Source organism: Panthera pardus, unplaced genomic scaffold, assembly GCF_024362965.1.
Source record: "Panthera pardus isolate Hobbes unplaced genomic scaffold, ASM2436296v1 HiC_scaffold_21, whole genome shotgun sequence".
NCBI classification, from domain to species: Eukaryota; Metazoa; Chordata; class Mammalia; order Carnivora; family Felidae; genus Panthera; species Panthera pardus.
This window is the reverse complement of record NW_026526777.1, coordinates 60,660,087-60,681,387: the sequence shown is the minus strand read 5'-3', so window position 1 is coordinate 60,681,387 and position 21,301 is coordinate 60,660,087. Positions and strand designations below refer to the sequence as shown.

The 21,301-nt window shown below is 41.8% G+C and overlaps 2 protein-coding genes across 9 annotated transcripts in view; one reads left to right on the top strand and one right to left on the bottom strand.

Annotated features, from left to right (window-relative positions):
• Positions 1-2,178, top strand: part of POGK (pogo transposable element derived with KRAB domain) — a 15,369-nt gene extending 13,191 nt beyond the window's left edge. For all 7 annotated transcript variants that reach the window (XM_053909364.1, XM_053909360.1, XM_053909362.1 and 4 more), the window contains one exon: positions 327-2,178. The gene's annotated coding sequence lies outside the window, so the exon portion shown is untranslated. The remainder of the gene's footprint in view (positions 1-326) is intronic.
• The window catches only part of TADA1 (transcriptional adaptor 1), a 25,700-nt gene extending 4,399 nt beyond the window's left edge, over positions 1-21,301 (bottom strand). Inside the window, exons 1-8 of one of the 2 annotated variants that reach the window (XM_019423346.2) lie at positions 21,124-21,297; positions 16,077-16,168; positions 15,722-15,787; positions 11,812-11,909; positions 10,165-10,374; positions 8,569-8,720; positions 6,198-6,360; positions 4,303-5,525 (exon numbers count right to left, since the gene is read on the bottom strand). In XM_019423346.2, coding sequence (XP_019278891.1) covers positions 5,373-5,525; positions 6,198-6,360; positions 8,569-8,720; positions 10,165-10,374; positions 11,812-11,909; positions 15,722-15,787; positions 16,077-16,168; positions 21,124-21,197 — 1,008 coding nt within the window. In that variant the 5' untranslated portion in view covers positions 21,198-21,297 and the 3' untranslated portion in view covers positions 4,303-5,372. Of the gene's footprint in view, positions 1-4,302; positions 5,526-6,197; positions 6,361-8,568; positions 8,721-10,164; positions 10,375-11,811; positions 11,910-15,721; positions 15,788-16,076; positions 16,169-21,123 lie in introns of those variants that run through there. The other variant, XM_019423336.2, reaches the window with a different exon arrangement.

The following is a 21,301-nucleotide window of genomic DNA, read 5'->3' as shown; positions in this document are numbered from 1 at the left end:
CTCTTGGCTACCAGAAGAGGAAAGGGAAAAGACAGGGTGAGGCTGCAGCTGTGAAGATAGGCATTTACGTCCGATATCAACCATGACCTTCTGCCCATCCTGACCACCAGTTCTCTGTTCAGCTGCCCTTTTGTGAACTGAGGAAGTGATAGAAGCAGTTAGGGACTCTCAGCAAACAGGAGATTTAATAGTGGACAGATGGGCATAAAACTGGTTCTCCTCCTCTATTTGGAAATCTGACTAATGGAATAATCATGTTTGTTAAAATGTATACGATTTCTAAAATCCAAGGGTTAATTCACACTTAGGTTCTCTCTGTTTTCCAGCAATTGGAACTGTTTGAAACAGGGGAGAGGAAAATCCTCAAGAAGATTCCTCAAAGTGTGGACGCACAGGGAGCAGCAGAAGGCCGGGGGGGCTGGAACAACCCCATGTCTGGACTGTGCACCCTGTCCTGTGACATAGCCCACTCCCGCCCCACATCCACGTGTCAGAAAAGTCTAGGACCCTTGATTTCAGCAGAGACATGATTAGGGAAGAAACTGCTTCTGCCCCATTTTTTGTTTTAGAGATTAATCCATGTGTCCATCAAAAGAAACCTGTAAATACGAATGAACAAAGGTATTTGTTCCTGGAGAAGAGACCGTTTGTTCAACACCAACAGGAGACTCCTATGGGCCCAATTCCACTGATGTCCTCTCTGTGGCGAAAACCTCAAGTAAATGTTTTCTTTTGCCTTTAAAAATGCTTCCAAGAGTAGAACCTGTCCCCGCACAGGTCAAGACTGCAAAGAAGGCTTTGTAGAAATGAGTCCCATACGTACACCTGCTACTTACACATTTCCTCTTTTGGAAAAATGAGATACTAGTGATAACATTCAGGCATCAACTGGCCTGGTGCCAGCAGATGGCTTTTCCACAGACGAACTAGGTTAGAGTGGAAGATACAGGTTAGGAAACTATGCTGTTTTATTTCTCTTCCCAATCTCGTTGGCAGCTAGAATTTTTGAGGGTCTTTGGTGGCCCTCTGTGTCATTATATTTAATGATGGGGCAGCAGTTAGTATACAAGCTCTTCTGTTTCTCAGGCTGCCTGCAGAAGAAGTCACTATAAATTATCTGCTATCTCCATGGTACAAGGCTCATTGACTCATCGGATACTTGTTGGTTTCTTTAATATTTTGATCACAAGGGTATGAGAGGACGTGGGCCTTTAGCCACAGCTGTTGCAAGACTTCTAATCTCCTTCTGCCCTGCAGGAATAGATGGGAGGTCTTTGAATTTTTACATTCTAGTAATTTGCATTCCCACCTAAGTTGAGTGTTACGAAAACATTCCAAGCTATCTATGCCACAAAAAAATATGCCAGGACCTTCTGGACAAAGCCATTGCCAGAAATGTCATTCCAATGTCTGATCTGAATAACAGGCCACCGTGACCACTTTTCCTTCTGGTAGACTCTGCTCATTTATATACTATACTGTTCTTGGCATCCTGAAACACCTATTTCTACTCAGGTACTCATTCTCCTATTAGTGACTCACCTTTGTCATTTGTTTAAAACCAGTTTTCCTCCAAGGTAGGAAACTTCACTTAGTTTCTGGTATATCTGAATAACTTTGAATATTGGAATTGTTCCCCATTTGCTTCCACCTGTACTGTATTGTTGTCTCAAGTGGCATCTAAATACAGCTATTTTCCATTCCAGAAGTTTCCATTCCCTCCACTTCCACTTAATTTATCCTCCACTACCCCGGTCCCTGGCCCTTTCCTCTTTATGTCCTGTTTTACTTGCTTTGGGAGCCTACATGATTTTATAAGATCTAATTTTGGGTTCTTGCATTGGGGCCATAGTTTTCTTGCAGAGAAGAGTAGAAAATGGGTTCAACTCCTATTTCATTCCACCAACATCTTCTTGAGTCTCATCATCAGCTGATAGATGATGCCTTACAGGTTGCATAGCACTGGAACTTTCCTAGAGTAATGGCTCTACTGTCAGGGTTTTTCTGGGCTCATTCTTCCACTGACTTAATTATGATCTATGCTTAACAGAGTCCCAGTACAACTATTTTGCAGAATGGCTATTACCCTAGAATTACTATAGCACATATTGAGACATAGTTGTACTCCCCGGTAGATAGAAAATTGACCCCGACAATAAACTTTGATAATAAAGACAATAGGCTATGGTGCTTTTATTTATTATTTACCTCTAGCATTGTGAAAGGTCACATTTCAAACTATCTTTTATGCTATATTCTCCATTCAGTCTGGGGTGTATGTATGGAATATCCTTGAATCAAAAAAGTGTCTGTTCATGGGATGGCAATATAAATGTTGGCGTCCGAAGACAGGGAAGAAAAATGATAACATGTGGTTTTAAACTCAAAAGTCCAGGGGTGGGGAGTTGGGGGGAGGCCTGGCATAAATAGCTTTTTTCCTCATTCAGTCATGTTTCAGATGTTCTCGGGGATGGTACACTACCAAATCCCGTGAAGGAAATCCATAAAGGGATATTAATCTTAAATGGGTGAAGACATGCTAGCAAGTTGAGGAGCAGATCAGAAAACGTAGTTTTCACAAATTTCTTTAAAAATGAAAGCATGAAGAACCTACCTGCCCTTTCCTGGTGTGCTTTTAGTTAAATTACTCCTGACAATCCACCATGCCCATAGATTCAATGAAATAAGTAGTGGTCTACTCTCTAAGAAGTCTCCAGACTTTTTTCCTTTTTTAAGCCACCAGAATCAAGTGCTGACCCAATCTTGGCCACAGCATTTAAGTCTGACCCCTAAAACCAAGCTTCCTTACCCTTACTCTACATCCTGGAGGCATTTTGGCAGGAGCCAAAAAATGTGAGGGAACACAGGCATTTATCTAATGGTCAAAGAGTAATCCTTTAGAAGTTTGTGAGGTCCAATCGGGAACCTCAGGCAGTGGTGGGGTGTCGGGAGGTGCGTGCCAAGGAACGTGTGCTTGGTTGATCACAGCAGAGGGTGTTCAAGGTTATAAGAACGCGTGCTAAGCCAGCACTCTGGGTAGAAAGTAAGGTGGGCATTGTCAAACCTGGTTTTGCAGTGATAACACCTATATATGAAAGATAATTACTGAAACTCCTGCAGGAAAAATAAGCTTTATTCTAAGTGAAATTATCTGGTTTCTTTTTAAAAAAAATTTTTTTTCAACATTTATTTATTATTGAGAGACAGAGAGACACAGAGCTTGAGCAGGAGAGGGGCAGAGAGAGAGGGAGACACAGAATCCGAAGCAGGCTCCAGGCTCCGAGCTGTCAGCCCAGAGCCCGACACCGGGCTCAAACTCACAAACTGCGAGATCATGACCCGAGCTGAAGTCGGTCACTTAACCAACTGAGCCACCCAGGTGCCCCTGAAATTATCTGGTTTCTAACAGCGTTTTCCTCATTGACAGTTATTTTTCTAAATGCTTGGGAATAAGCAGTCACAATTTCACTCAGGATCCCACAGTTGGCAACACTGCTGGAGTGGAAGCTAGCCTTTGGCGGGACAGAGGTGTTCAAATCTTTCAAATCCTAAGTATCCCTCTACCTTCAACCCCATCTTTCCACTTTACAAAACGATCCTTAAGGAAAACTGTCACAGAAAGCAGATTTTCACGTAGGCCGGAAACACGAGGCAAAGGGAGTCCTCTGGCATCCTGTGGTCCCACCACAGTAGGTGACTGTAGAGGTGAAAGCCAGGGCCGCCCATGGACGCTGCCATTGCAATGGGCGGCAGGACGTGGCTGAGGCTCCCAGCTGCCTCCCCACATAAGGACTCCATGAAATTTAACATACTTCACATTAAGTTCCCGGCATATGGATGGCTCAAAACAAAACCACTACATTCAGCTAGGTATCAGTCCGAATTCTTCTAAACCTGAAAATTATCTAAAAAAGGACTTTTCAGACTTGTGCCGAGAACTGAAACTAAGCTGTTTATTTATTTTTTTTCTTTTTGTCTACACATTCCAAAAGGAAAGAAATGACACGATCTCAAGGTTTGTGGGTTCAAACCCCGTGTCGGGCTCTGTGCTGCCAGTACAGAGCCTGCTTAGGATTCTCTCTCTGCCCCTCCCCTGCTCCTGCTCTCTCTCAAACTTAAAAAAAAAAAAAAAAAAAGAAAAGCAAGCAATGACATACCTAAGTTGGAACCTGTTTTTTAATCTTTCTCATCTAGTACATTCCTCTAAAAGTCTGCTAAGATCTCCTAAAGCAGGGCTTTTCATACTTCAGTGGAACGCAGTATTCCTTATACGTTTACTTTAGTAAACACAGGAAAGGGAAGTTTTCTCCCAAAAGGTTTATTTGTCACATTTAAAGTACAAAATCAAATAGATCCAAATATTGAACCATGTATACGTATCTACACATATATGACTTAGGCCTACACAACCCATCTGTACATTCTAATATAGTCACCAACACCTTCTCTTTAGTAAAAAGCATCACCTCTAAAAAAACAAACTTTATTATTAGTAACACTGCCAGATGTAAATTATGTTCACTTTATCATCTGAAAGGAGAGGAACAGATACTTCATAGGAATTAGGGAGTTTCTAAGTATAAATCCAGTATGTTTACGTGGGCTTCTTAAAATATATTCTATAGGAATAATCAACAGGTGAAACTACCAATAAAAGTCTTTGGGCGTATTAACTGTAAAAGAAACTTAAGTTCTCAGAAGAAACTTTATAAGGTCAATTACATTCCGGAGTTTTTATTTTGGCTTTTAATGCAAAGAAAGGACTTTATTTTGTCTAACAGCACAGTATTTCTAAGTCCTATTTTCTATGGAGTTGTAATGAATTTTTAGGGAGCTACCCAAATCTGTTAAAAAATTAAACCGGTCACTAAAGGAGGTATATGATTTTTAACACTGTGTAGGTTATTTCAACCAAAATGCGAGAGCACAGTTCTTCAGGAGAAAGGCAGAAATTTTAGGCTTGCCAGATACAGAGTATATGCTGTCACTGAACACACAGATGTCCTGCTGATCACGGGGACTAAATTATAACGGCTTCTTTGTTCTAGGATGTCATCTACCTCACATGCAGACCCAAGGATACTAAGCCTCAGATACCTAAAAACATCATTCCCGGCACAGACTTTTTCTCAGTGCTCACTCCCATAACTGGGAACACATACAGACATACAGAGATATGGGTCATTATCAAAGTCAGATTTGTATGAACGGCTTCACAGTAGCAACGCAGAAGGTACTCAGTGCCCCATTTCCACAGGAAAGGCTATATTTACACCACACACTTCAGTCTTGAAATGTGGACCCCCCAAAACATTCAATTCTCAATAACGAACGAATTTGCTGAGGCTCCCCTACCCTCAAGTCACCCTAGTTCAGCAGAGCGAAAGCCCCTCCTTGGCTGCGAGGCGCTGGCGGTGGACTTTGTCTTGCTGCAGCTCTTCGTGATTTGGATGCCAGAGTTTCGTGATGATCCTTTCAATGTTGAGAGCGTATACGGTGTGTGTAGGAATGACTTCCCTGTGTACCTGCGATTAAAACAGTAGCGTGCCTCCAGTTACGCTTCGGTATATTCCTCTTCCCGACACGCACAATTAAAAAGTAAGGTTTATATCAACGAAACACTCACACACAAACCGCTAAGCTACAAGCCAGAGCCTAATGAAGCTCCAGCTAGGAAACAAGAAAGCAAAGAAATGACAAGCTTCTGAAATAGGAGCGGGAAGAAGAGGATTTCTTTTTTCCCCTTTTCTTTTTCACTGGGCAAGTGGGGGCTGGGAGAGGTAAGTTAGGAAGGAGGTGTGGGCCCCGGATTTGAAAAATGAGGGTAGTACTAATGGCTTGAATAACAAACAATAGGGGCACCTGGGTGGCTCGGTGGGTTAAGTGTCCGGCTCTTGATTTCGGCTCAGGTCACAATCTCACAGTTCTGCGGGTCTGAGCCCCACGTTGGGGCTTGGGCATCTCTCTCTCCCCCAACTCCCACACTTGCTCTCATGTACAATGTCTCTCTCTCTCTCTCTCTCTCTCTCAAAATAAGTAAAGTGACTTAAAAAAGATAAATAACAAACAATAAAAACTGAAAACCAAAAAGCCAAGAAGAGGAAAAGCTACTGAATATCTTTGTATCTTTGCAAACTTAAAGAAACTCTGAACCTATCCATAAATCTAGGTAAACCTTAAGGAGCCAAGAGTTTTACCTGCAAAGCTTCAAAAAGGTCATACATGTTGACTGGAGGCAAAGCTGCAGGCAGAGTGTCCCCAGAGCATGCCAGCAGGAGGGCGGCCTGCTGCTCGGCGTCATCAGGGGGCGGGTGAGAGGCCGGGTTATGACCCGCGCAAGGAGCAGAAAAGGCTGGAGGACTGAAAACAAAGTATTTTCAAAACATTCCCAATAACTATGAACGAGACAAGCGGATAACGAAAATAGGAATGGGCTTTTAATACATCTTGCAAAAATATCTTAAAAATAATTAAAAACCCAATTAGAAATTACTTTTTAGCTAGTATATTACGTGAGTGGCCTGTAATTTTAATTTTTAAAGGCAGCCCATCTGGCAGGCTGGAAACAAAATGTAGAACAACTAAATTTACACTCCTCTCCCCACAATGTTGAAATATTTATTAAGCTCAGGATGCTGGGCCAAAATTGTTTCCTGCCCTTCAAATGCTTCTAGTCGGGAGCGGGGGAGAAAAAAGACCTTAATTAAAGGAGAATGAAACTGAAAAACTGACTTGGGAGAGGAAGATACATGTAACTGGAGACAACAGGATTGAAAAATTACATGCAAGAAGACACAGCGCAGAGTAAGCAACATGCAAAAATGGAGGATGAAGAAAATCCAAATCTTGCCAGTTTCCCAAAACAGGACCCAGATACAGTATCAGCGGGGAAGTCGGGCATAATTGTTGTGTCCCGAGACAGTAGGAGATGACCTATACAGTTTCGAAGAACACCCAGAAGGTAAAACAACAGTGAGGAGGCAGCTCAGACGAATGCACAGGCGGGTAGAAGCGTGGGGGTGAGCACCGGACAAAGGCGGCCCTGTTGGGCAAACAAGCAGTGACGGGGAGCCAGTCGCCCTCCAGGGGCAGGCGAGCGGCGAGGGGGCGAGCTCGGGAGGCCTGGCAGGGTCACAGACGCTGCTCTCAGCATTCACCCACTTTGTCGGTTGGGTTTTTCTTCTAGAAAAGGAGGACTTACAAATGAGAACAAATACTCCCACACAGACATGCCTGAATGAGACTGAGAATAGAAATCTTCACATTTGACGATCTAAATATAAATAGTGAACCTAATTTAAGATGGCGCTCTTCGGGACGCCTGGGTGGCTCAGTCGGCTAAGCATCCGACTCTTGGTTTCGGCTCAGGTCACGATCTCATGGTTTGGGAGTTCGAGCCCCTGTGCCAAGGCTCTGCGCTGTCAGTGTGGAGCCTGCTTGGGATTCTGTCTCTCTCCCTCTTGCTCCCTCTCTCTGCCTGCTTCCCTGCTCACGCTCTCCCTCGCCCTCTCTCAAAATAAATAAATAAACTTAAAAAAAAAAAAAAAAAAGAGGATGCTCTTCAAAACGGGCCTTGTGAGCCACCTCAAGGTTTTCAGCCATGAAGTAGGCGCTGGTACAACCCCTTTCCATGTGGTGTCAACACTCTTGGCCGTGTCCAACTCTCTTCTTGGTTTTCCCACCCTACACTCTTTCCTACCACACCTCCTCCCTTCCTTTCTTGTTAGTTCTTCACTACCATCACCCCCACCAGGTTCCGGGTCACACTTTTCTCTCTGAACTTGTACCTCCCTGTCATCTCCCTCACCAACCAGCTAACGAGCGCTCCGAGAAATCCAGTCACTTCAGAAAGAACATTACATCACTGCTTTTTCTTTCCCAAAGGCTTAAAATTTGGACTACATTATTTGCAGGGAAGGCAGAAAGGAAGTAGAGGGCCGAAAACAGACAACACACGGATGAAAAGAAAGGTAATCCAGGTCATCTCGTAAAGCGAAGACTGAGGACATTAGAAGTCCTGGGAGACCCTCCGTGGAACGTGGACGGAGGAAGCCCAGAGACGGGGGCAGGGACCAGGCTGCACACCAGCATGCCACGAACAACCTGATGACACCCAGCACAGGCCACTCTCTCAAGGTAGAGCTACGGAACCTGGAGGAACACCTCCCACCCCTCCTCCCGCCATCAAGATACGCAACCCTGACCCAACAATCATAGGCCGTGCTTCTGACTGAAAGCAGGCCCGCTTCCACCACCAAGCAGGTGCTGCCCCTTACGAGCCCTCAGGACTCCTCACCTCGGGGAACCGCTCCAATCCACCCGAGAAAGTGGGCCCGGGGCGCTTGCATAACCACATGCGGCAGCCAAACTCTGCGCCCTCACTTGTGACAAGCGATACCAAAGCAATTCACTAGTTATCGTGCAAGGATGCAACTTAAAATAAAACCGCGCTGCTCTCAAAGGTACCTTAGACTGACAGAAACACAATTATTTAACAGCGGTCTAACACCTAATAGTAGTGTACCAGCTAGAGAGGATGGATGCAAAACCACAAGAAACTTCATATACCTTTCTATTAAGCTGTTGTAAGCTACTACGCTATTCTTCAGGTATGGCTGTGGGGTTACGTTACTACCAAAGGCATATTTAAAATGACCGTCACGTAACCGGTAAGCTTTCCTTCTCGACACAACTGATGTCAATATATCTTTAAGGTGATTCTGTAAAAACAAAGAAAAGAAAAAGAACATGAACTCCTGTTTAAGAGCAAATCATAAAACTTCCGTTGACCAAAAAATGTCTCCTAGCATTTAGCGGATGGAGATATGAGACAGGCTAGCATGTGGTGGAACCAAAGTTCACCAAAAGGCCACAGAACCACATCAGAGCAGGAAGGTACGGGAAAGAGAGAGATGCGTTGTTTTTATTTGGTTCCATTTAATAGGTGCTTGCTCTACATGAAATTTATTAAAGTTATTTATGGTTTCTAAATTGACTCCTCTCTCAAAAGAGATTTTCAGACGGTTGTAAATAAAAGTACAAAAATAAATACGTAAAATTTCTAAAAGGAGGCAAACTACCCTGAAACCTGGTTTCAAATAGGACAAAAAGTTCCAAGAGGTCAGATTTATTGGCTACAATGCCCAATCTACTAGAATCCTGCCATAAAAGAACCATGGCTCTCTCAAAAGCCACATACACAACAGATATATAGGAAATAAACCAAAAATTAGGTATTTGATACTTCTTTATGAGAGCCAAGTACATAAGGGATAGAAAGTGTCTGTGAAAATTAAAAGAGCTGATCCCAGCCTGCCATTAGTAACAGGTGAGGCAGGATCACCTGTTTCAACTATACCAGTAAGATAATCTCATATCTAGGCCTTCATGATACAATTTGTAATTTCCACACACTGAATTTATTAAATGTGTGTAACTTCATGAGATAGCGATTATAATCTTTGAGGTACATGTGAGGAAACGGGAGGCCCCAAGTACTGGAAGAATTACCCTGTATTACCTGACATAACCGTGCACTATAGAACCCAATGCGTATTTTGGCAAATAACTAAATGAATAAAGTGAATGGATAAATGAGTGGGCTGAGAGAAGGATCCTACTGTTCAGACACCAAATCTAATGCTCTTTAAATGCTGGGACACAACAAAAAACAGTGATTTTCATCGTTAGGATTCTCAATCTCAATTTTTTTCCTTAAAAACTGTGCCCGTGTTAACAAATTAAACACCAAAACACGCCAAAGTGTTATGCCATAAGTAGCCTCTCTGAAAAGCTTAGTCTGCTAACTGAAGGCAACTGCATGGACTATGAGGTGTTTCTCCCCTCAAAAGAACACAATTCCGGGGTGCCTGGGTGATTCAGTCGGTTAAGGGTCCGACTCTTGATCTCAGCTCAGGTCTTGATCTCAGGATCATTAGTTCAAGCCCCGCATTGGGCTCCACATGGGCATGAAGCCTACTTGAAAAAAAAAAAAAGAAGAGAGAGAGAAAAAGAAAAAGAGGGAAAAAAAGAAAACAATTTCAATGACGACAATTCTGGCATCGGTAGTACTTGGATTCTTTTCTTGCAGTACCGACTTTCAACGACACACACAAGCTCGTTACATTCAACCTGTAAAACCGTTTCTGCCACCAGCAAACCAACCTCCACCGCGTAGACAACAGCTGAGACGGCCTCCTCCGTGACGTTGTCCAACCCGTGCTCGTAAGCTGTCACTATCATTCTCCCTTCAAGCTGACCCCGGGTGGGAAGCATCATTGTGTGGGAACAAAGTTTCAACTCATCATCATCTTGGGGATCCTTTGCCACAAACTGCTGGGCTCCCGAGAGGGGATTTTGAGGCTGGAATCTATGCTATGGGCAAGAAAACTTTTCAAAATGATTCATCACAGTGGCAAGTAAGAAGACACAATATATTGGACTTGAGCTCCCACAAATTAATGCCACCAAAACAATACTACAGGATTTAAAAAAAAAGAAGTCACTCATGCACAAATAATCACAGATTCACACCCATTACATAGTAATAATGAAGACATGAATTAAGGGGAATAATGGTAGTGTGCCCAGCAGTTTATTCTATTCAACTGATACCTTGGTGATCACAGAATATATGGCTCTGTGCTAAAAATAACAATTAGGGGAAAGGAGAAGATATAAAACTATTTTCAAACAACTCAGAGCATTCTCAGTATACTTGTAAGTAAGCAGGTTCTGAAAGTAGAAATATATAGTAATACCTCGTTTAAGCTCTAAAAATAAGCGTAGCTAACCAACATAACAGACCTAATAACAGATATTCCAAGAGAATGCCAGATAGTATAAACTATCTTGCTATCATCTTCTACTTACAATTCTCAACACAGAATCTTGCTAAGACACAGCCATTCTAATTATTTAGAATAGTTTTTCTCAAACTGTTTCCACTCCTAAAACCTCTGCCTCCTCTGGTAGACTCTGACAGCCCATGTGTATTCTCCATCACCAGTGGTAGCTCCTGCTTAAGCTCAACATATAAGATTTAACAGCGAAAATGGCTTGTCCCTGTTTGAAGTTTGTATTATAAAAGAAACATTGGTTGTTTTTTCCATTGTCCAAGTATAAAACTGTATTTTATATCAAATATCCCTTTTTAAACTAAGGTATGCCTCTCTAGAGGTACCGATGCCCTCCATATTGAATAGTATCGATAGAAAACACAGAGCAAAGGTAGAAATGAATGTTGATGTTAATCAATAAAGCTATCAACACCCAGTCAAACCTATAAAAGGAAGACTTTTGGCAAATTGTTCCCCAAATACAAAAGGAAAAAACAATTTATCCTAAAATGTTTGCAAATTTTATGGCCAAATGCCTTCATGACTTCTCTGCTGATTCCGAAAGGCTCAGGGCCTAGCTGGGCATCGCCAGGATCCTGCCAGAGGCCTCCAGGCCTCCTGGAGCCGTGGAACAGAAGTCTTCAATGTAAGAAACATTCCAGAAAAAGATTTAAGAGGAGAAATAATACAGGCATACTTTTTGAGTCATTAAAAAATCGTTAGGTACTAATGAAAACATATTAATATTTATGCAGTAACAAACTAGAATTATAAAAATTCAGACACCTGGGACTCACACTCTTTGAAACTCTTGTCAACCTCAAATATAATAACACCTTTCTTCCCCAAATCATGCCCTCCTTTTTTTCAACTCTACTACCAGTATTTTAAGATTTATTTAAAAACTAAAGCCCATTCCATCACACCAGCACTTAAATCAGTTGTTACCAAGATCTACTGGAGAACAACCTACGTCAAATTTCTGACGAACAGAAGAAAGCTTTTTCTTTCCCTTTGGTTTTCCAGGTTTAGCTGCAGAACCCCCTGTCCAGGGTAAAGATCCAGCACCCTCTGTGAGACAGAAAAAGAACCATAAGAGAAAACGGGGACAGTTGTCAACTGCTGTGTTTGGTTTCATTATAGGCTAAAAAAGTATGGAATGCTCAAGTAATGAAAATAATCAATGCTTAAATTCAGATCTTCTCTATTTCTCCAAGCAAAATTATGAATTCTCTCAAATCACATTTTTTTCTAGCTGTAACCAAAATTATTCCTTTAGGAAGACAAATTTGTTTTTCATATTTTAAATTAATGTTTATTGGGTGTTTTGTTTGCTTTATTAGTAGCATTATAAGTAGTATTACCAAAGTAGGAAAAAATTTTCTAGTTCAAGATGGGGAACTGAGCACATGAATGTATCTCACCTCTCTTTCTAGACCCTACTAAAAAAAGGTAATAGCAGAAAGTAAACAGCACACATCCGCAACTGAGATAGAAAGGAAATTGAAACAAGATGAGATGTCAACAAATTTCAACAATGGGCTAAAAAGGTGTTCACTCACATGGAGACACACAGAAGCCACAACCTAGCCTAGGCAAGGTTTGGAAATGAGGTGGAAACAAGTTAACCTGCAGAGCAGAAATCCACAAAGAATCTGGATTTGGAGAAGGTGAGGACAGTGGAAACAAGGGAGGGGTCAGTGAAGCCAAAAACAAGATCAATGGAAGGTCTACATTCAAAAGTCGTCTACACAAACCCCTTCCCCCTCACCACTAACAGTGGGCTCAGTACAAAACAAAAATGCAGGGTCTCTTATTCAAACATTTAGAATTTCAAGGCAACCACAGTTGAGCACTAAGCCAAGCGTGGGGCCCTTCTGAGTTCACAGGCAGTTCACAGGCCCCGGAGCCAGCCCTGCTCTCTCCCATACATAGCACAGTATTTACAATGGCAGGGGGATGCTGTTGGGGGGTATGGAGGACAAGAGAGTGGAGAACTCTCCTCTAGTTAAACTGGACCAAATTTCTGGGATTTACTAAGGTGGTTGATATGGATGTTGACACCCTAGAGCACAGCTCTCTGCATGCTGGCCTGAGGATCCCCAGTTGAGCTGGCCTCCTGTCAGCTCACTCTACAACAAAACCCCCACACAACTGTATACTTCATTCTTAAATGTGAATCACCCGACATTTGATGACAATCTATAACAGAATAAGAAAGACCCAGATAAACAAACAGACAATAGAAGTCCTAATAATTCAGGGGCGCCTAGGTGGCTCAGTCGGTTGAGCGTCCGACTTCGGCTCAGGTCATGATCTCACAGCTTGTGAGTTCGAGCCCTGCATCGCACTCTGTGCTGACAGCTCGGAGCCTGGAGCCTGCTTCGGATTCTGTGTCTCCCCTTTCTCTGCCCCTCACCTACTCGCGTTCTGTCTCTGTCTCTCTCAAAAATAAATAAACGTTAAAAAAAAATTTTTTTTAAATAATTCAAGCAACACGGACTTCAAAAATACTAACTGGTATATTCAGAGAAGTCTGAAAAGACGTGTGTCCATAAAACAAAAAGAAGGTATTATAAAAATTGCTGAATTAAAGAATGCATTGGGCAGAAAGGCTGAAAGAACTGAGGAAATCTCATAAAGCATAAGCCAGATGTCTAAAATCAGTAAACCCAGACAGAGATTTAAGCTCCAATGAGGAGCTATCAAAGTCCTACCAGAAGAACAAAAAACAAAGTAGTTGTCTTTGAGAAAAGTCTAGGAGTGGGAAGAAGCTTTTCATTATAAGACCTTCTGTATTATTTCTAACCATGAGCACATTTATATATAGTTTAGTGTTAAAGAAAAACAATCAAAGCAATTCAAGCTCATTACAGTACACTTGAAAAAACTACCCCCCAAAATTTTTTATACGAAAAAAAAACCATCATCTTAGCAAAAACATTATTTCCGTTTTGATGTTTTTTTGAAGAATGAGTTTTTAAAGCTTTGAAAAAAAAATACTCCAAGTTCATCAGTTAAAAAAGAGCTCTTTGGACACCTACCATGATGAGCACTGAGTCATGTACAGAATTGCTGAATCGCTATATTGTACCCCTGAAACTAAACTCTGTATGTTAACTACACTGGAATTACAAAAAAACAAAAACAAAAAACAAAACAACCTGTTAGGGAAGTCAAGCTCTTCTCTCCACCGCTTTAAATGTCTCTGGTACATCCAGGTCTCACTGATGAGGTCAGCCAATCTTAGAAGATTCTCAAAGAAACCCACTGCTGCTGGATGGCCCGGATGCTAGGTGATGCCACCGATGTGTGGCCAACACGCTCCAGGCAAGGAAGCAAAGCTTGGTGAGTCAGGCCTGACTGACAACCAGGACAGCTTTCCAGCGGCGGGCAGATTTAGGGGTGGATCCAACACTTCCATCCACTGGCTGGGTTATTTCTCTATCGAACCCCCAAAATGTATTTCCTCAAAATGAAATTAATAGTTGCTGGCAACAAAGAGATGATTTCTATTCAAAGTAAAATATAGAAATGTAGCTCTTCGTACTTGCGGGTGGGTTTTCTGTTTTCCTAAGCTAGGTGGGAAAGATGATTTTTAATAATATTATTGATCGAGGGACCGCAGTGTAACAGACACTTTGCATTCTTTTTAATCCTCACAGCAACTCTTCAGGGTAGGTATTAGCCTCTTTATAGATTAGCAAACCAACTTCAGAGAAAACAAAATGAAAGAAAAAGCAAAACAGAGAGGGAGGCAAACCATAAATACAGAGAAAATATATTTTAAATACAGAGAACAAACTGAGGTTTGCTGGAGGGGAGGTGGGTGGGGGGATGGGTTAGGTGGGGGATGGGTTAGGTGGGGGGATGGGTTAGGTGGGGGATGGGCATTAAGGAGGGCACTTTTTGGGATGAGCACTGGGTGTCATATGTTAAGAGATTAATCACTGGGTTCTACTCCTGAAGCCAAGACTATACTGTATGCTAACTAACTTGAATTTAAAAGAAAGAAAGAAAGAAAGAAAGAAAGAAAGAAAGAAAGAAAGAAAGAAAGAAAGAAAGAAAAGAAAAGAAAAGAAAAGAAAAGAAAAGAAAGAAAAGGTAAGAAAGAAAACAAAGAAAGGTTTTTAATCAATGATCAACACAATCACCACAGGCCCTTTAAAAACAACAACAAAAAATTCAACTTAATCTATAGTAGGCGGTACCTACAAATCTAAGTTTTTAACAACAGTTCAGGATAAGTTTTATTGTGAGGCAAATTGTTTAATGTATTTAATCATTTATTTTGGACTACTTGATTAAAATAAGATGGATGAAAGAAGTGCCTGTACCACTTAAACTCCAAACAATTTGGGATAAAGGGGTCATTGTTTCTACCTATACCTAATTAGGTTGAAGTGACCGATTTAGCTTCTACCCACCTCCCCAACATGCTGAAGCTCTAACCTTCCAGGTGCTGGTATCTTACTTGAGAATACAACTGAAAGTCCAGGTTCTCACCACACGTTGTGGTTTCCCCTCCCCCCAACCCTAACTCACCTTCCCTGCATCTATGGAAACCCTCGTCTAATACCAGCTGCCCTCAAGTTTCTTCACCCTGACTGCCCACCCACTTCCTCACTTGTCTGTCATTTAAGTAATCTAAAATCCAGCTGAGTGGACAGTAAAGACCAAAAGTCAACGTAAGCACAGGGAGATCACCTGCTTTACCCAGGTTCTACAAAACAATCTGCACCTACATAATAAATTTTTTCTTGTGAGCAGTTCAAAGAACATGTCGTTTGCACACAACAGATGTGTCTGTTAACGGAAGCTAAAGCCCAGGGCTCTGATGGCTCTGTTGACTGACATCCCTGGAAGTACTTCCGCTCCCTTACCTGGGGTAGACACCAAAATCTGACAACGGGTAAGAATAGCCAGGAGGAAATCGTTGTGAGAATGGACTGAAAAAGGGAAGATTGTCACAAGTCAAATACAAAACATTTACAACATAAGGAAACCATTATTTGACTCTGGATATCCCCTACCCTGCCATTCTTTACACTTTATTTGAAATATCCATATTATTAAAATAATCTTACACACCATTAAAAACCCCATTTTATTTTTTTAAGTGAAAAGACTTACTGCAAAATGTACTGCAATTTATTATTGCAGTTATTTATTTGCAACTTATTGCAAATCTGGGAAAACTTCAAAATAGTAAAATCAGTCCCCAGATAATTATTTTACCATTATCCTGCGTGAGAAGTCTATGAGCTTCAAGGTCAAACTCTTCTTTGCTGATCTTCTGCTTGAACCACAACTTTAAGTTAGCCCAGTATCTGCAGAGACAGAAGCAGTATTAAGAACCAAGGATTTTGCTTCTTTCCCAAGTTTACCTTACCTGCTCCAAAACCCAGGGAAGGAAATTTTGCATTCCCCACCATATGGGCAGAGTTGTGCATCTCCCCCCAAATCTATATGTTGAAGCCCTTGACCCCCAGCACCCAGGACGTTAAAGAGGTGATTAAATTAAGATGACCTCTCTAGGGTGGGCCCTAAACCAATGTGATGGGTGTCCTTAGTAAGAAGACATTAGGACTGTGACACACACACAGACCAGACAGTAGCTATCTATAAGCCAAAGGCAGAGGCCTCAGAAAAAAACAACCCTGCTGAAGGGTGTTGTCAGACTTCCTTGATGTCAGACTTCCAGCGTCCAGAACTATGAGAAAACAAATTTCTATTGTTTAATCCACCCCATCTGTCGTATTTTGTTACCCCGGCCCTTGAAAACTAATACACCTAGGAATCAGAATACTGACAGAAGGGGGCGCCTGCCTGGCTCAGTTCGTAGAGCCTGTGACTCTCGATCTCACAGGGCCGCCGAGTTCAAGGCCCATGTTGGGTGTGGAGCCTACTTAATAAGAAAAAAGAAAAAAAAAAAAAAAAAAAAAGAATATCAACAGAAGAAAAAGGAAGAAAAGTTTTTCCCCAAAAGGGACTGACAGGTTGTCACATAATTGGACTCACAAGTCCTTTAGCCAAAACCACAGCTGTACCCTTCCTTCCTCACTGTTGCCTTTCTAAAAGACCTATCCTCCAGAATCTTACATTTAATATTTATGTTTTAAAAGTATTATTATTAAAAGTATTAACTTTTAAATATTAATTTCAAATACACTAATTTTCCAATTATTAACTACAGTTCATAATACTGTATTGTATATTTGAAAGTTGCTAAGAGTAGATCTTAAAAGTTCTCATAAATAAAAAAGTTCTCACAAGAATTTTTATATATCGTGACAGATGTTAACTAGACTTACTGTGGTGATCATTTTGCAATATATACATGTATTGAATAACTGTTGTATACCTGAAACCAATATACTGTTATATGTCAATCATACCCCAATAAAAAAAAAGATTTATATTTTAAAAAGCATATGTGTCTTATGGGTTGGGAAGTGGTCATTAATACTGATCCTGGTAACCTCTTTCCTTTCAGATGATCTCAAGTTCTAATCTAACTGGCTGAAGTAATGAGTTTCTAAAACACCTCACCACAATGAAAATACCGTGGATATGAGAAACTTAGTGGTTTGTAAAGTGAAAACCAACCACTAATCATAAAAATCACTAGTTACCTGGCAGGAAAAAACATAATGATTTGATCCCTTTATACCTTAACAACAGTATTAGACATAGGAGTAAAATATGACTTTTCACATCCACAGCCCTTGATTCAGTGCTGAAAGAAGCTGCTCTTTGTTCATGAAACAATTAAAAATTACTCAGGACACGTCTTACAATCACTTTCAATCCACACTTAGCTACTTTCTAATGCTAATTTGAGTTCCTAACAGAGGAAAAAAAAAGAAAAAAGATTTCTAAAGAAGACGGTCTGATGCTCTCACTGCCTTATACCCTCGCAGGTCCTCTCCTGTACACAGATTAGCTTCAATTCACCTTAGTATGTAACTCTGTATGTAACTGGCTATGTGTGCCCATCACTGCAAGCAAAGCTTTGGGTTCACACGCATTTTTTTTTTTTCCCCAGGAGAACACCTATAGCTTTAATGGGGTCAACGTTGCCCAAGACCCATTTCACTCAATAGCAAAATATGTTTAGTTTTAGAGCTTGGCATGACTTTTCACCTGATATTCACACACTCGTTAGTCAATAATAACTTCCCAACAATGGACACTTAAATGTTTTGGTTTTTTTTTTTTTTTAAGGACGCAGGAACTATTATGAAATGAAATAAAGCTCCACAGGGAAAAAAAAGTATTTTCCCGTCCCATTCTATCCAACAAAAGAGGGCAGTGACATGAGACAGCTTCATTATTTAAAAGCCCCGGGCCACTATTTTATAAGAAAGGTGCAAATATATCCATATTTTGAGGGTGAACTTATTCCAGAAGTAAAACAAGCCTCTACCAGGAAGTTCTACCAACATGATGCTACCTATCTCCTCTAATGGCAAACTTTCCAGCCGTACCCCTTCCAAGATTCAGAAGACCTGCTCCCCAATCCTGGTGCCTATGTTAACTTGCCATATAACCATGGACAAATGACTGCTTTCCTCAACAGAACTGAAAAGAAAATTAGTTAACCTCTATGAAGGTGAGGATGATGGGTGACAAGTTTAAGTGGGTCAGACTAGGAAGCACTGGGGACACCTGCAGTAAACTAAAGAACATATGATCAAGTCACCAAAAAATTCAACACCTATTTAAACCGGACACTCTCTTGGGTACTATACAAAGGAAATTAGCTAGCAAAGGCCATGTCTTTTCTAGAAGCTGGTGTGGGCATGCAACCTAACATAAGAGACATTTGGACCCTAGATAAATTGAACACAACTCTTATCTGGGGTCCTTATACACTTTCTCTGTTTTACCTACCACCAAGGACCATGTTTAAATGGTCAGGTTATATATAAACCAAAGCACACTACTCATGAAGAAATATGAGAAATTACCGGATGGCAACATTACAGAGTATTAAACCAAGAGGCACTTTTTAAGGAGCAGGAGAAAAAGACAATGAAAGAATGGAAAAACAAATGCAAAACAACACTGTACCACTAACTACTCATGGCACAAAAGCATATTTTGATCACATCGTTAGTGGAGATTTACACTACAGATACGTCAAATTTAGCTTTACCATCTGTATTTGACCAACATCTGAGAGCCAGCATTGGCCTTTAAAGGCCAAATAGGGAATACTAACTTCAAATTTCTGGCAAACCTGTGTGGTAAGTGTGGGATCATAGAAGTCACCATCACATCTAATCAGTAAATTATACACACAAGCCAGGTCTTTCAGATTTATTATAGTATGGAAACACTTTCAGATATTTGTAAGCATCCTAGACGTAACAGAGTAAAAGTCAACTGTGTTTAAAAATGTAAATTTTAGCCGTCAGTATTACAAAAGTAACAAACTGTGGTAATTAATGGTGAAAACTGTTAATTTTGCCTATTAAAGTAACTAATAATTTTCAATTAATTAAATAAGCAAAGAAATAGACTGACAGCAAACATGACTATCAAAACATAATTTTAGGTAGGGGCGCCTGGGTGGCTCAGTCAGTCAAGCATCCGACTTCGTCTCAGGTCATGATCTCATGGTCCGACTTCGGCTCAGGTCATGATCTCATGGTTCGAGAGTTTGAGCCCCGCATTGGGCTCTGTGCTGACAGCTCAGAGCCTGGAGCCTGCTTCAGATTCTGTGTCTACCTCTCTCTCTCTGCCCCTCTCCTGTTCGCGCTCTCTCTCTCTCTCTCACACACAAAAATAAATAAAATTTAAAAAAAATTTTTTTAAGACATAGTTTTAGATAGAACATTTTATCTTTGGGAGTCAATAAATGTTCACAAAAAATTAAATAATTATGCCAAAGCAATAATTTTAATTCTAGCATTTGTAGAAATTTGATTCATTAAGGTTCATAAAATAAGCTTTAAGAATTATATTTTGCTTTTAGTTATTCTGTTTAGGCCATGAGTGTTTCAAGAAGTCTTACATGGGAATTCTGCATATCTTGCTAGGATAAAAAGCAGAATGTCAACTCCACCACCCCAAAATTTCACAAGAAGGAAAAACTCCACAAAAATCACGTATGACATCCAAGTAACTTCAATCTAGTCATACTAAAGAATATAAAGAAAAAGATGACAAGAAAGGGTCCCCCAAATACCTTGCCCTGCCAGCAACATGATATTTAAGTGAGCATCTACCGAGTAAGCAAATGTGTGGAATATCACAGAAGTCATCTAGCAGCAACAACATAGGCACTAGAATTTTAAACATTTAAAATTTGCTACTTATATCTTTGGAAAATAAAATTATAATAATGATTAATGTTCTGAAATTTTCCAACTCGTTCTTGTATGTCAGAAATATATCATCTGGCTTCAGCCTTGGCTGAATTATTGATTTTACATCCCGCCATTCAGCATCTGACCTCTGATTGTTTACTCGGTCCCCTGCTATAACCTAAGTCTGGCTGGGCGCTTGTTCCTTTGGAACCCCTTGTAGGGTATCAGAGCCAGGAATCAGACACGAGGGGTCTAGTGACTTTTGAAGAGTTACGTAACCTCTCTAGATCTCAGTCGTCTCATCTATCAAATGGGAACAACAATTGTATCTACCTCACATCTCTGTTGTGAGGCTTAGATGAAATGGTACCTTGAGAGTGCTTAAAAGGTGTTCAATTAATGTCCACTACCGCGATCATCACTATAACTGCAGCGATGTTCGGTGACTTATCTTAAACGTAGGGTCTATCCACCTTCCGAAACTACTCTCAATGCTCTTTCTTAAACGCAGTGTCTACGCATCACCCGACCTCAATGAACTTCCGCCTCCAGGAAGCCCTCCAGGGTCTGGCCGCCGCGCGCGGTGCCCACTCCAGCCGGGGCGCGTCGGGCTCCGGGTCACTCGGCCCGGGGCAGGCCTCACGCGAACCGAACTCTGCGAGGGGCCTGCAACCGTTCGGTAGGCCCTTGGGCGTGGAACGCGCCTCTCCCGCCCCACCCAGAGCAGAGAGCCCCGGGCGAAAGCGCCCGCCCGAGTCCCGAGGGAGCCAGGGAGGCCGGCCCGTCCAGCTGAGCGAGTCCGGGTTCCGCACCCGGAGCCGGCCGAGAAACCCAGAGGCCCCGCCACCCGCGACGCGAGGCAACACAGGCCTCGGAGCGGCGGGAGGCGTCTCCAGGGTGGGTCGGCAGCCCGAAGCCTGAGGAGGAGCGGCGCGGAGACCCGGACGCCGCGCCAGGACAGCTCTTACTGTTTCACGTTGTCCCCTAGGGCCTCGCTCAAGTTCTTCTTGGCCGCCTCCAGCTCGCTCACAAAGGTCGCCATTGCTCCCCACGTCTCAGCCCGACCGCAGACCGCTCTGCCACAGTGACCAACAACCGAAAAGCCAATTCGGCGAGCGCCCCGGCGCAGGAAGCTCAGTCCGCCCC